The 12,952-nt window shown below is 48.0% G+C and overlaps 1 protein-coding gene across 2 annotated transcripts in view; it reads right to left on the bottom strand.

The window, feature by feature from the left end:
- Window positions 1-12,952, bottom strand: part of ZYX (zyxin) — a gene marked incomplete at its 5' end in the record, with an annotated part of 28,899 nt that overhangs the window by 2,594 nt on the left and 13,353 nt on the right. The window contains 5 exons of one of the 2 annotated variants that reach the window (XM_083481429.1): window positions 967-1,136; window positions 1,694-1,844; window positions 3,177-3,689; window positions 4,622-4,720; window positions 7,070-7,257. In XM_083481429.1, the coding sequence (XP_083337555.1) occupies window positions 967-1,136; window positions 1,694-1,844; window positions 3,177-3,689; window positions 4,622-4,720; window positions 7,070-7,257 (1,121 nt within the window). The remainder of the gene's footprint in view (window positions 1-966; window positions 1,137-1,693; window positions 1,845-3,176; window positions 3,690-4,621; window positions 4,721-7,069; window positions 7,258-12,952) is intronic. The other variant, XM_083481430.1, reaches the window with a different exon arrangement.

Raw genomic sequence — 12,952 nt, 5'->3', positions numbered from 1 at the left:
GGGGACTTGCTTGCATGCATAAGCCCCCGTCCACACTTTGAGCTTCTGTGTGTTCAGGCAAATGCCTGGTCACACCCACAGTGTACAAGCACACGATGGTATGATTGCGATGCCACCAAAAGAGACTGCTGAAGCCAGTTCAGATGTAACTTTTGTGGCACGGAGCCACTGTTGCGTGGCACAAGTCCACAATGGGTTGACCTGGTAATGCAGACAAAGACTCCACCGTGAGCTTGGCAACTTCACCGCCCTGGGATCTTTGGGTAAAGGGTGGTTTATATAAAGTGAACAAATAATAATGATGATTTATTCCCACACTAGGAGACTGGAATCAAGGGGTTGCGGTGTTCAAAAACACTGGCATCTCAAGATGAATTGACCCCACCTTGACCACCCGACCCAACAAATGGACTAATATCTGAGGTACTTGAACACGTGAAGAACGGCTGTTTTTAATGAAAGTTGCTTCCTTTCCTAATGAACTTCTGAATGGTTTCTTCTGAACAATGTCAGTACAGGAAATAGGGGCAACTTTTTCGTTCGGGAAACTAGCCCAAATATTGAAATTCCGACCAGTCGAATTAAAAGAGGAGAAAGATGAAGAACTCTAACTGGTTGCCGAAGCAAGATGTGGTGGCCATTTTAAGACATTCCAAAATTCGCTTGGGGAAAACAACCCCTCTGCTGCTGAGGTAACGCCAGAGCATGGCTCCTTCCAAAATGCCCCGGCGATTGTGATTGGCCACCCTGTGTAGGAGCCAACTCCTAGGGGCTGAGGTCTCTTCGGACCCCCCGGAACAAAGTATTTGCTCTCCCCCCCCCCCGCAAACATTGATAGGCAGTACCATTGAAATGGTGTGCGTGCACCGTGACTTGTGATTGATTAGGTGGGGCGGAGCTTACCTGTGTCCCGCCCCCTCCATATTTTATTCAAGAAGGCGCCCCTGCCCCCTGCTTTTCACTCACCGCATAGCACTCCTCGCAGAAGGGCTTTTCGTCCACGTTGTAGAACTGCTGTCCTTGCAGCTGTTTCTCACACTTGAAGCAAGTGAAGCATTCGACATGGAAGAGCTTGTCTAGGGCGCGGACAGCCGGCTGCGTCCGCGACAGGGCTTTGTGGCACAGGCCACACAACTCTGCAGCGGCAGGGAGAAGGGGGAGAGAAAAGAGGAGCGTGAGAGGCTGCTGGCAGGTCAGGATGGTGTAGTGGTTAAGAGCGGTAGACTCGTAATCTGGGGAACCGGGTTCGATTCCCCACTCCTCCACATGCAGCTGCTGGGTGACCTTGGGCCAGTCACACTTCTCTGAAGTCTCTCAGCCCCACTCACCTCACAGAGTGTTTGTTGTGGGGGAGGAAGGGAAAGGAGAATGTTAGCCGCTTTGAGACTCCTTAAAGGGAGTGAAAGGCGGGATATCAAATCCAAACTCTTCTTCTTCTTCTTCATACGTATCTACGCCTCCAGGCAAGAAAGGGGACACAGCTACCATCTCCATAAGAAGAAGATGGTAGCATTCAGCGGCAGGGAGCTGAGTGGAGGGAAACATGTCAGCCCACCCCCAACCCTCTGTGTGTCTGGTTGCTGATGAAGGCACCGTAGCAGAGAGAAAGGGGTGGCGGGGTGGCAACAGTAGACCAAAATCCCACTCTCCATCACCGGCACATGCAAAATATTTTTAAAATGTGCACACACACCAGAATTGGAGGCCTCTGCATGTGGAGGCTGGTCCATGTCCTTCATGAGCTTCTGGGTCAACATCTCCAGCTCCTCAACCTCTTTCATGGTCAGGACAGAGTTGCCCCTGGGAGGGTCTGATCCAGTGTTCGCAAAGGGCGCCGGGTTACGCTGGAGAAAGAAATCAAGAGTCACTGAGACCAGAACGTCCCTCCAGCTAGCCTCTCAGATGCCACATATTCTAGGGAACAGATACATGCTCAAGATCACTTAGTATGGCCAAGCCACCCTTTAACATTGTTCTGCAATGCAGATATTCCTCTGCCTGTCCACACACATTTTTCCCCTCATTATCCAGCCTGTACCCTTCCTTCTCCCTGCTGAGACGCCACCTTGCAGCTCACTCAGGTGACAAGATTTTGAAAAGTTTCCTTTTCCTGTATTGATGAAGGGACTTCCTTTTGAGGAACTTCTGTCCTCCATTTGCTTTGCAATGGTTTTGTTGGCTGGAAAGATTCAACAGACACAGTTTTACCTCTGGGTTTGTTTGTTTTTAAATTCCTTCTTCTATAAAACCAGTGGGAGAAAAAAACACATGTGCCTGGTGCTCTTTTGCAACTGCCCTCAATAGAACGGGCTTAGTTGTTAAGCTGGCAGAAGGGAAATCTCTCTTACCAATACAAGCACAGAGGAAGAGAAAGAATGTAGCTTCATCCTTCTGGGAGCCCACAGACCCACAAATCTTACTGAGGCCTCTCTTTTAAAATGGCCGCTAGGAACTACAGCAACAGATGGGGCAATCCAGCCAGATTTGATTTATTGCTGACTGGTATAGCTCAGTCGGCAGAACATGAGACTCTCAATCTCAGGGTTTGAGCCCCACATTCGGCAAAAGATGGGTAGGCCGGATCCGGCCCAATCACCTTCTAAATCCTGCCCACGGACGGTCCGGGAATCATAGTGTTTTCACATGAGTAGAATGTGTCCTTCTATTTAAAACGCATCTCTGGGTTATTTGTGGGGCATAGGAATTCGCTCATTTTTATTTTTTTTCAAAATATAGTCCAGCCCCTGACAAGGTCTTAGGGACATTGGGCTGGCCCCCTGCTGAAAAAGTTTGCTGACCCCTGATCTAGATGACTCTCGTGGTCCCTTCCAACTCTATAATTCTACCATGGTACCTCGGGTTACGTATGCTTCAGGTTACATTCGCTTCAAGTTACAGACTCCGCTAACCCAGAAGCGTTAAGAACTTTGCTTCAGGATGAGAACAGAAATTGTGCTCCGGCGGCGCGGCAGCAGCAGGAGGCCCCATTGGCTAAAGTGGTGCTTCAGGTTAAGAACAGTTTCAGGTTAAGAACGGGCTTCCGGAACGAATTAAGTCCCGAGGTACCATTCCATTCCATTCATTTGCCTATATATAAATCCTGAATGAAAAGTCCCTCCAGCTTAGCACACTTCCCTTGTTTCTCCACCCCAAGTTGAGATTTATTCCCCACTCACCACGTCTCGCGGGGCAGGCGGTTGTCCAACGGGACGTGGCTTCTCCTGAACCTGGGGCTTTTCTCGCTGTTGTGCATAGGTGAAAGCAGGCGGCTGTGTCCTCGGGGCTGGCCCTGCGCCAGAAGCGGGTGGGAAGCGAGGCTGCGGAGGGGCAGCGGCCGCCTGGCGCGGGAAGCCGGACGGGATCCCTGCAGCTGCTTTGGGTACAAATCTGGGGGCCACGGCAACGGGGGGTGGAGTGTATTTGGGGGCTGACGGAGCTGGAGGAGGAGGAGGAGGAGCCGGCGGTCCTGGAAGCTGTGTCGATGGCGAGTCTCTACTCTGCTTCACCCACGGTGGAGGAACAGAAGCCGTTTCTCTCGGCGCTTTGGGGGCGTAGCCTGCAGTGGGGCTGGAGGCAGCGTTGGAAGGGAAGGAAACAGGAGCTGAGACATCCTTAAGTGGAGCAATGGTTTCTGGGGAAGCTTTAGGTCCAGAAGCCAGGCCTATGTGAGCCATGGAACCTGGAGATACCTGCAGAAATAAATATGGTTATCAAAGGGGAGAAGAGGCCAACATCGTAGCATCCAAACCAGACCCATCTTGGTCCAATCTGCTCTCAGTGTGGAGAAGAGGAACAGAGAGGAGTACAGGAAAGAGGGGGTTGTTGCAGCCAGACATTTGTCCACACGCCTGCACCCCATAGCATGGCAAAATCCTCCTGATCCCTTGGCAAGCAGATACAGAGGCTTGGCTACTCCAGGGTGAGAAAGCTCACAGGAGAGTAACTTGTCCAGAGACCAGCTTTGTCCTTAACAAAAGCAGGTTTTGGATTGCATATCCAAGCATAGTGAGCCTGGCTCCATCCTCTGTCTCTCCTGGAGAAATCATCATTGGTCCCCAGTACTCACTGAGGGGGTCAACCTATCACTTGTGGCTGCCAGTGGGGGCTCGCCTGACCGAGTGCTCTGTTTTTTTAAAAGATAAAAAAGTTCTCTTCATGCAGAAAGCTAGCATGTCAGGCAAAAGGGCCCTACAATGGCATTGAGCTATGTTTTACTCAAAGATTACCCACTGAAGTGAATGAACATGACAAAGTTAGGTCTGTTAATTTCAGTGGGTTTATTCCTCCGAGTGAAACTTAGCTGAATATCATTCAAGTCTTCTTAACATGCTAATGTTTTAAAATATAGATATACCCAGGGCTTTTTTTCATCCAGAATTCACCAGAACTCAGTTCTTGTCAATTGTCATTCTAAGAGAACAAGGGAGGTGTTCATGGTGAGTTCTGGCACCTCTTTTTTTTTAGAAAAATAGCAATGGATATACCTTCAAGAACTTTTTGCATGGGGAAGGGGCTCTTCAGTCCTTGGCGCCGTCAGCTGTAGCCTGAAGTGACCAGGCACAGGCTGGCCCCCTCAGTGAGAACGAGGCCTTGGACAAGCTACCCTGTTATTGCAGCTCACCCGCGGTTTGAAGGGGTCATTCTTCTCCATGTCATCCAGCATTGAGGACAGAGTATCAATCTCCAAATCAATGCTGCTCATCTTTCCACGGGCCTGCCCCTTCCGCCACGGAGAAGAAAGGAAGTTACATGTTAGAGAGGGTTACCAAGCCCGTCCTGAAGGCTGTCAGTCAACAACAGCCTTTTACATCCGTTGGTTAGTGCACTTAGAAGGAGAGCAATATGTCTGAAGGGCGCAGAGCAAAGGGCAGGTACTTTGAATTGTGGGAGAATCTCGGCTGCTGTGGTTTGCATTTTCAAAAAGGGAGCTTCAAGCTGCCAGGATGCACTTTTGAGATAGAAAAGCTATTCGCCTTTCCCCCCTTATTTTTGCAAGATTGCAAGGCTGAAAATGAATTGTGTATATTGTCAGCTGCGGCTAAAATTGACTCACGCCATAACACAGCAGCAAAAAAACATTGCTGTGCACTAGCTAGCCAGATGGTGGAGATGTCAGGCACTTATCCTGGCACCCAAGCATCTTCACTTGGTCGCAAGTGGCAAAATGTCAGGTGCAAAATGCACCTAGCTCCTGGCCAATTTCGAACACTGCTCAGAAGTGTATGAGCAACGCCTGGTGAAATCTCAGAAGCCAGATGATTGGCTTAAGATGTATCGCCACTGCTCAGCGCATGCAAAACATAAATCTTTGCTCCTCCCCGAGCATATATTGCAGAATTATGTTCCAAGGAAGAACCATAGCTCAGTGTGCTTGGGAGGTAAAGAGTCCCAGGTTAAATTCCTAGCATCTCCAGGAAATTCCAGGGAGATCATCCCTGTCTAAAGCCCTGGGAGACGCTGCCAACAATGCTGAGTCAGATAAGCCAGTCACAGAATCACAGAATTGTGGATTTGGGACCCACAAGGGTCATCCAGTCCAACCCCCAGGAATCTCAACTGAAACATCCATGATTGATGGCCATCCAACCTCTGATTTGAACTAGACCAGTTTTGTATAAGGCAGCTCCCTAGGTTCCCATTTCAGTTCATTTCACTTTTAATTTGTACACCGCCTTTATATGTTACTATAAACAAGGCGGTTCACCAGCTGAAGAAACAACTAAATAGTCAGCAAAGATCACACACACACAATCTGATCCAATACAAAGAAGTCACAATAACTTCAAAATAAACAACTTAAAGAAAGCAATATTCAACAATCCATTGGAATATAATAGTAAACAGTAAAATTTAATATCAGCAGATAAGAATTAAGCAGTTTACATTTACCAATTACAATAAAGAATAACGAAACTATAATCCATAAAAATAGCGGCAAGTCACAATGCATAAAATACCACAAAACATGCAAAACCATGCAAAAGGATCCAATTGAGAAACAAGGACAAACAACTTATAAAGCAATTTTCTGAAAATATCCCTTAACCCCTCTTCAAGCATATACCCATTTTTCTGGTGTGCAACATCATTTCATTTGTATGGCTTACTTACAGTGGTACCTTGGTTCTCAAACTTAATCCGTTCCGGGAGTCCGTTCGATGCTCGAAAACCAAGGTGCGGCTTCCGATTGGCTGCAGGAGCTTCCTGCACTCAATTGGAAGCCATGGAAGCCACATCGGACGTTTGGCTTCCGAAAAATGTTCACAAACCGGAACACTTACTTCCAGGTTTACGGCGTTTGGGAGCCGATTTGTTTGACAACTAAGCTGTTCAAGAGCCAAGGTACCACTGTATTTCCCCATCTCCTGGTGCGGAGTTTTAATCTAATGAAGAATGTGCAGGACGCCTGCAATCCTGGGGAAGGTCAGAGGGAGGCGGCAGTTTTCTCATCACCATCCCATTCTTGGGACCACCTGATCGCTTGCTTATCATGCAGTCTAGACCACACCTCACCACCGCTATGGGCCACACATCCAAACATCATGGGAACAGGAGAACATGGGCATAGGCAGGATTTTTGGTGGGGGAAGGGGACAGGACTTGGTTGAGGGGGCTGGAATTTTGTTTGGGGGGGGGGGCAGAACCAACTTGATTGGTCAGTTAGTTAAGTACAGTGGTACCTCGGAAGTCGAACGGAATCCATTCTGAAAGTCCATTCGACTTCCAAAATGTTTGGAAACCAAGGCGCGGCTTGGAACCAAGGAAGCTCCTGCAGCCAATCAGAAGCCACAGAAGACGTTTGGGTTCCAAAGAAGGTTCGCAAACTGGAACATTCACTTCCGGGTTTGCGGCATTTGGGAGCCAAAACATTTGACCCACAAGGCGTTCAGGATCCAAGGTAAGACTGTATTTCTATTGTTTTACTTGATCGGGGGAGGGCAGCTGTCTGCCCCAGCTATGCCCATGCAGGAGAACTATGGCAAAACAGGTCTTTCCCAATAAACCTTCCGCTCCCCCCAACCACCGCCATTTGCCCACCTTGACAGCATTAACCTATATGAATACTCACCTGGGGGGCAGGTAGCCCACTCAAAGCCACAGGTTCCTCCTCCAGCATTGGCGGAGGAGGCGAAGGGAAGACGTCTTCTGGCGCTGGGGGAAACGGTTCCTCGAATGGGGGAGGCGGGGGAGGGAAGGCGCTGTTTGAGGAGACAACCATCTCTTCCCCAGGAGGGGGAGGCGGAGGGGGTGGAAGTTCTGCAGGGAACAACAAACAGGCATGTATTATTATTATTATTATTATTATTATTATTATTATTTATACCCCGCCCATCTGGCTAGGCTTCCCCAGCCACTCTGGGTGGCTTCCAACAAAATATTAAAATACAGCAATGCATCAAACATTAAAAGGCTAAATAAGGCTGCCTCCAGATGTCTTCTAAAAATCTGGTAGTTGTTGTTCTCTTTGACATCTGGTGGGAGGGCGTTCCACAGGGCGGGTGCCGCTACCGAGAAGGCCCTCTGCCTGGTTCCCTGTAACTTGGCTTCTCGCAGTGAGGGAACCGCCAGAAGGCCCTCGGCGCTGGACCTCAGCGTCCGGGCAGAACAATGGGGGTGGAGACGCTCCTTCAGATATACTGGACCGAGGCCGTTTAGGGCTTTAAAGGTCAACACATCCTGTAGAATTTTATCTGTTATATCAGGCATCTCCAAACTCGGCCGTCCAGCTGTTTTGGGACTACAACTCCCATCACCCCTAGCTAACAGGACCAGTGGCCAGGGATGATGGGAACTGTAGTCCCAAAACAGCTGGAAGGCCGAGTTTGGGGGGTGCCTGTGTTATATTTTTATCTGCACAATTAGGATGAATTTCAAGGAACCCAAAAGACATAAAGTATTGGAAAAACACGACTTCCGAGCCGTCTGGCCCAAAAATGGTAACTAGGCATACCTAGTCTGAAATCTGAAAGAGGAAACCAAGCCACACACTCAAGAACAAGAAGCCAGCAGCACAATTTGCTGACTGTGCCAGCAGCACAAAACAAGACTTGCTGCATTCCTGTATCATCCTGGGAGGAAGTGGTGGGGGGAAACCTCAGCATTTGGCCTTTGGGGACAAATACTGACCCTGCCTACTCTCAGAGGATTACAGCCAGATTAGAGCCAGGGCAGCCAGAGGGGAGGCACTCTATCCTTGTAAGAATCTGTGCCACAACAGCAACAACAGATCCCCGCTGCTCTCTCCCTCATCATGCAAAACCAAAAAACAACGTCAACATAGCGTATTCAGAGTGTTCATATACAGTGGTACCTCGGGTTGCATACACTTCAGGTTACAGACGCTTCAGGTTACAGACTCCGCTAACCCAGAAATAGTGCTTCAGGTTAAGAACTTTGCTTCAGGATGAGAACAATAATTGTGTTCTGGCGGCGCAACAGCAGCAGGAGGCCCCATTAGCTAAAGTGGTGCTTCAGGTTAAGAACAGTTTCAGGTTAAGAACAGACCTCCAGAACGAATTAAGTACTTTACCCGAGGTACCATTGTACATTGTTTCAGAAATCCTTTCAGGAACTCTGTAAAGCATTAATTCCTATATTGCGGGTGAAATGCAAAGAGAACGTTGGTTTGCCTATAGCAGGCATCCTCAAACTCGGCCCTCCGGATGTTTTGGGACTACAATCCCCATCATCCCTGACCACTGGTCCTGTTAGCTAGGGATGATGGGAGTTGTAGTCCCAAAACATCTGGAGGGCCGAGTTTGGGGATGCCTGGCCTATAGGCTACCTATCGAGTTTGTGACTGAGGCCAAGTTTAACCCCAGAGCTTCCTGGCTCACACCTCTAGGCCACTAAACTACACCAACTCTCATGTTTCCCTGACTTGTTTTTTTGCTGGGGAGAAAAGGGCATGACAAGAGTTAACCTCAGGTTGACGAAGCAGCACCTATGAGTTCATCCTTGGGCAAAGAAGGATGAGACAGTGTGTGTGTGTGAATACATACACTTGGACGTACTATGGCAGTTGCAGAAGGGATATTTTTTTTTAAGGCATTTTACGCAGAGGCCCGGCTCCCAGACAGGGTGTTAAAATTCCTACTGTTAGAAAAAGCTGATTAGCAGCTGATGTAATTTCAAGCCTTATTCTACAGCACACTGGAATACAGCACAGCAGCATTTCTGCCGTTCCATCGTATCTTTTAAAAATATTTCCTTTCACCTCGCGGAACATTTTTGTTATCGGAGGCAAGAAATTAAGAGGGAGGAAAAAAACAGAGCTCTCTTAATCTAGTTAGAGGATACTTAAGCTACCTTCTGCTTCTGTCGCGGCCATGTGGCTTAGATGGTTTTGCACCTGGCACTATTAACCTGATTGGCATCATCTGTGGCACGGCCACTGGTTGCATGCTGTGTTCTGCAGCCCTTGCGTGGAATGATCCATGAAGGAGTTATCCCATGCAGGATCGGTGCAAAGTTGCAGAACACAGTTTCAGGGGGACAGAAACAACCAACCGGAAACCCCCAACAACTAATTGCCGGGAGTAGCGCTGGGCGATATCTGGATTTCAACACTGCAATATATCACCAGCTAAACATCCTGATATGCCAATCTATCAGGATGTCTGAAATAAGGATGGAGCTACGCAGAGGCATTGGCTGGCTTCATAGTTTTTCCTGCATTGTGGTTGTTGCATAACACACACACACACACACACACACACACACACACACACAATGATTCATGATATATTGCCAGGTCAAAAACTATGAAACCGATATTGCGATATGGGCTTTGTTGTAAACAAAATCTGCCCTTTTCCCCTTATGGGGTATCCAAGAGCCCGTATAGAGTCCTTACATGGGTTCCCTATTGGTAGGAGATAACAACAGAGGCCAACCAGAGAATATTGAGAAGCAAAACAGCTAGTAAGCCTTATCCTTATTGAACAGTTGCAAGAGGGTGCTCCCCTCACATGCAGGAGGACAGAGGAGGACCCAGAACAAAGGTGTGCCTGCCCTTATATAGACATTTTAAATTCCCTACTCTGGAGCTCAAGACCACCCCTCCATACATCATACATACATCACAGAAGGGGCGTAACCCAAGAACACCCCCCACAAACATCATACCTACATCACAGAAAAGGTGGTCTACAACAGAAATTTGAATGTTGTTGTTTTTCCTGTCTGCCAGGTTATCTGATAATGCCTTATCCGATTGCCTTTCCTGGTAGTCTGGCCATTCCTTTGAAATGGTGATTACCCAATTCCTGAGACAATGGGAAGGTTCCCTCACCCCCTCCCTCCTTGCAGAGAAAACATTTGGTCAGTTTGGAAGGTTTTAGGACGGTCTTCCTGTGCTGCTCCAGACATGTGGTTTATATATTTATGTACGTGTTTGCTTTGAACATTTATGAACATTTATTACATATCGCGGGTGGCATTGTGGGTTAAACCACAGAGCCTAGGATTTGCCGATCAGAAGGTTGGCGGTTCGAATCCCTGCGACAGGGTGAGCTCCCGTTGCTCGGTCCCTGCTCCTGCCAACCTAGCAGTTCAAAAGCACGTCAAAGTGCAAGTAGATAAATAGGTACCGCTCCGGCGGGAAGGTAAACGGCATTTCTGTGCATTGCTCTGGTTCGCCAGAAGCAGCTTAGTCATGCTGGCCACATGACCTGGAAGTGTACGCCGGCTCCCTCGACCAACAAAGCAAGATGAGCGCCGCAACCCCAGAGTCGGCCACAACTGGACCTAATGGTCAGGGGTCCATTTACCTTTACCTATTACATATCTAAGACCTTAAAATTATTATAATAACTTCAAACTGGTTTTGGAAGATATATTGATATATCACCTAGCCCTAGCCAGGAGTAGATAAGCCCTCAGAAGACACCAGCAACAAATACCCACTGCTGCCAGCCACCAAATCTGCAACATCATCTCCAGATCTAAGGAAGAGCCTTGAGGGTAGGAGAGGTGGGAAGACAGCAGGATTGATCAATAAACAAATAAAAGGTTTCCACATACCGGGGGGAGGGGGGGTGAGCATAGATATGCTCCCATCGGCTTTTCTCTCCCTCCCTGCCACCACAATCCTACCCAGCATGGTTCGTTGTGAGTGTCGAGTGTTGTTAGGTGACCCTCCCAGAGTTCCTGTTCAGATGGGTTGACTGTCAACCCACTCTGGGAATTGTAGCTCCACTGAGGGGAAAAGGAGTTTCCTAACAACCCTTAGCAAACCGCAACGCCCATAATTCCTTGGGGAAAGCCATGGCTTTAAATGTATGGTATGAAAGCGTCCCTAATATTTTCTACAAGAACCATTAAAGCCCCTGGTGACTAGATTTTTGCATGTCTGCTTAAAAATAAGCATTCTGATTTGAATTGGGGTAGATAAGCCAGCAATATCAACTTGATGCATTCACATCCACTCAGGCAAGCAGAAAGGGCTCTTTTAAACCCCTCTTTTCCCCTCTGAAAAGCCTTACTAAACAATACAGCCATTAAAACTTGCGTGAGCCAAGGCACAAGCGGGTGGGGTGTTAAAAATGCCTTTGTCCGTGCATCAACTCTCAGGAGAAAAAGCAGAGCCAGGAGGAGGAGTCCATGGGACTGGAGACTGCGATGGCTGCTAACGCAACCCTCAGGCTATATATTCCTCTGTTGGAGTTGGGAGTCAGGGAATGAGGACAGCGGAAGTGAGCAGGCAGATAACTATGTCTGCCAGAAATGACAGCAGCCCTCTTCTTTTTTGGGGGAAGGGACTAACGCAATGCTTCTTGATATTTCTGTCCTGCTCAGATGTGAGGGCTCCTTCGGCTCACACACCAAGACAAATGGAAGTTTCCCAGCTTTGTTTGACCAAGGTGTGAAGGACACATGTTTGCGAGTGACAGCTTTTATCATCCCTGCAAACTGATAAGATCAAAACATACAGGGCTAGGTTCCAAAAATGCTCCCCCCGAAAAAATCCTTGGGTTTACCAGTCCTCACACTTTTTCTCTTTTCTTTTCTGGGGGGAAAAATGAGATTTATGTTTCACCAACTGCCTTCCAAAGTCCTCAGAATGAGTCACAAAGCTTTAGGTTTCACAGATGTGAGACAGACATAATTTTCACCTTGCAGGCGAGTGATGCGAGGCAAGGTTCATTTGGACATTCAGAGCCCAACCAGGCCACTCCAAGGAACGTAAAAGTATGCAATTTTGAAAAATAAAGTTACCAGGCACACAAAATTGTGAGGATTCCGCAAGCATAAAACACAGGCTGAGAGAAGGGAGAGAGTGTAAACATGCATGCAGCCCAGCAAGGCTTTGTCTCAGCCAAGCCACAGCCTTGAGAGTGGGTGATGGGGGGAAATGAGAAGAGGAAAAAGGGGCAGCTGGAATATACATGAATTCTGAACAACAACAACCAAGGAACACATGCACACCAACAGAACTGGGATGCATGGCAAAGGAAACAGGCAGCTGCAGAATCCACAGGTACATACAAAGGGGAAGAGGGAGAGAAGCATAAACAAGGAGATACAGAGAGAGCACTGCAACATGGGTCTGGAGTGGAGAACACACTGAGGAATCCACTGCAATGTTTTGCAGGACCAACAGGAAATCCAAGAGTTAAGTGATGCTTCCCATTTACTGTCTAGCAGTTCCCAGCTAATCCTACAAATTCTCACAAAACACAAAAATGCTTGCAACAGTGTTCTCTTGAGGACCCCAACACCACTGTCCAAGTGAACGGCTGGCCAAGAATCAAGTTATATTCTGCGTCCGAGAAAGTCCTTGAACGTACAAGCCACACACATCGATACAGGAAGCAGTGAAGGTGCTGGAAGCATGCTGCTGAATTAGTTGGATTTTATACCCGTGTTTCTCCCTCGGGGATGGCAGGTGGCGAGGAGGAACAGAGGAACAGGAACAGCTATTTTTTTGTCTAACGTGGGTGCTGAGTGA

The sequence above is a fragment of the Podarcis liolepis genome, assembly GCF_965112155.1.
Source record: "Podarcis liolepis genome assembly, chromosome: 17".
Lineage (NCBI taxonomy): Eukaryota > Metazoa > Chordata > Lepidosauria > Squamata > Lacertidae > Podarcis > Podarcis liolepis.
Note: the sequence above shows the minus strand (reverse complement) of the source record. Positions and strands in the feature narration are given on the sequence as shown.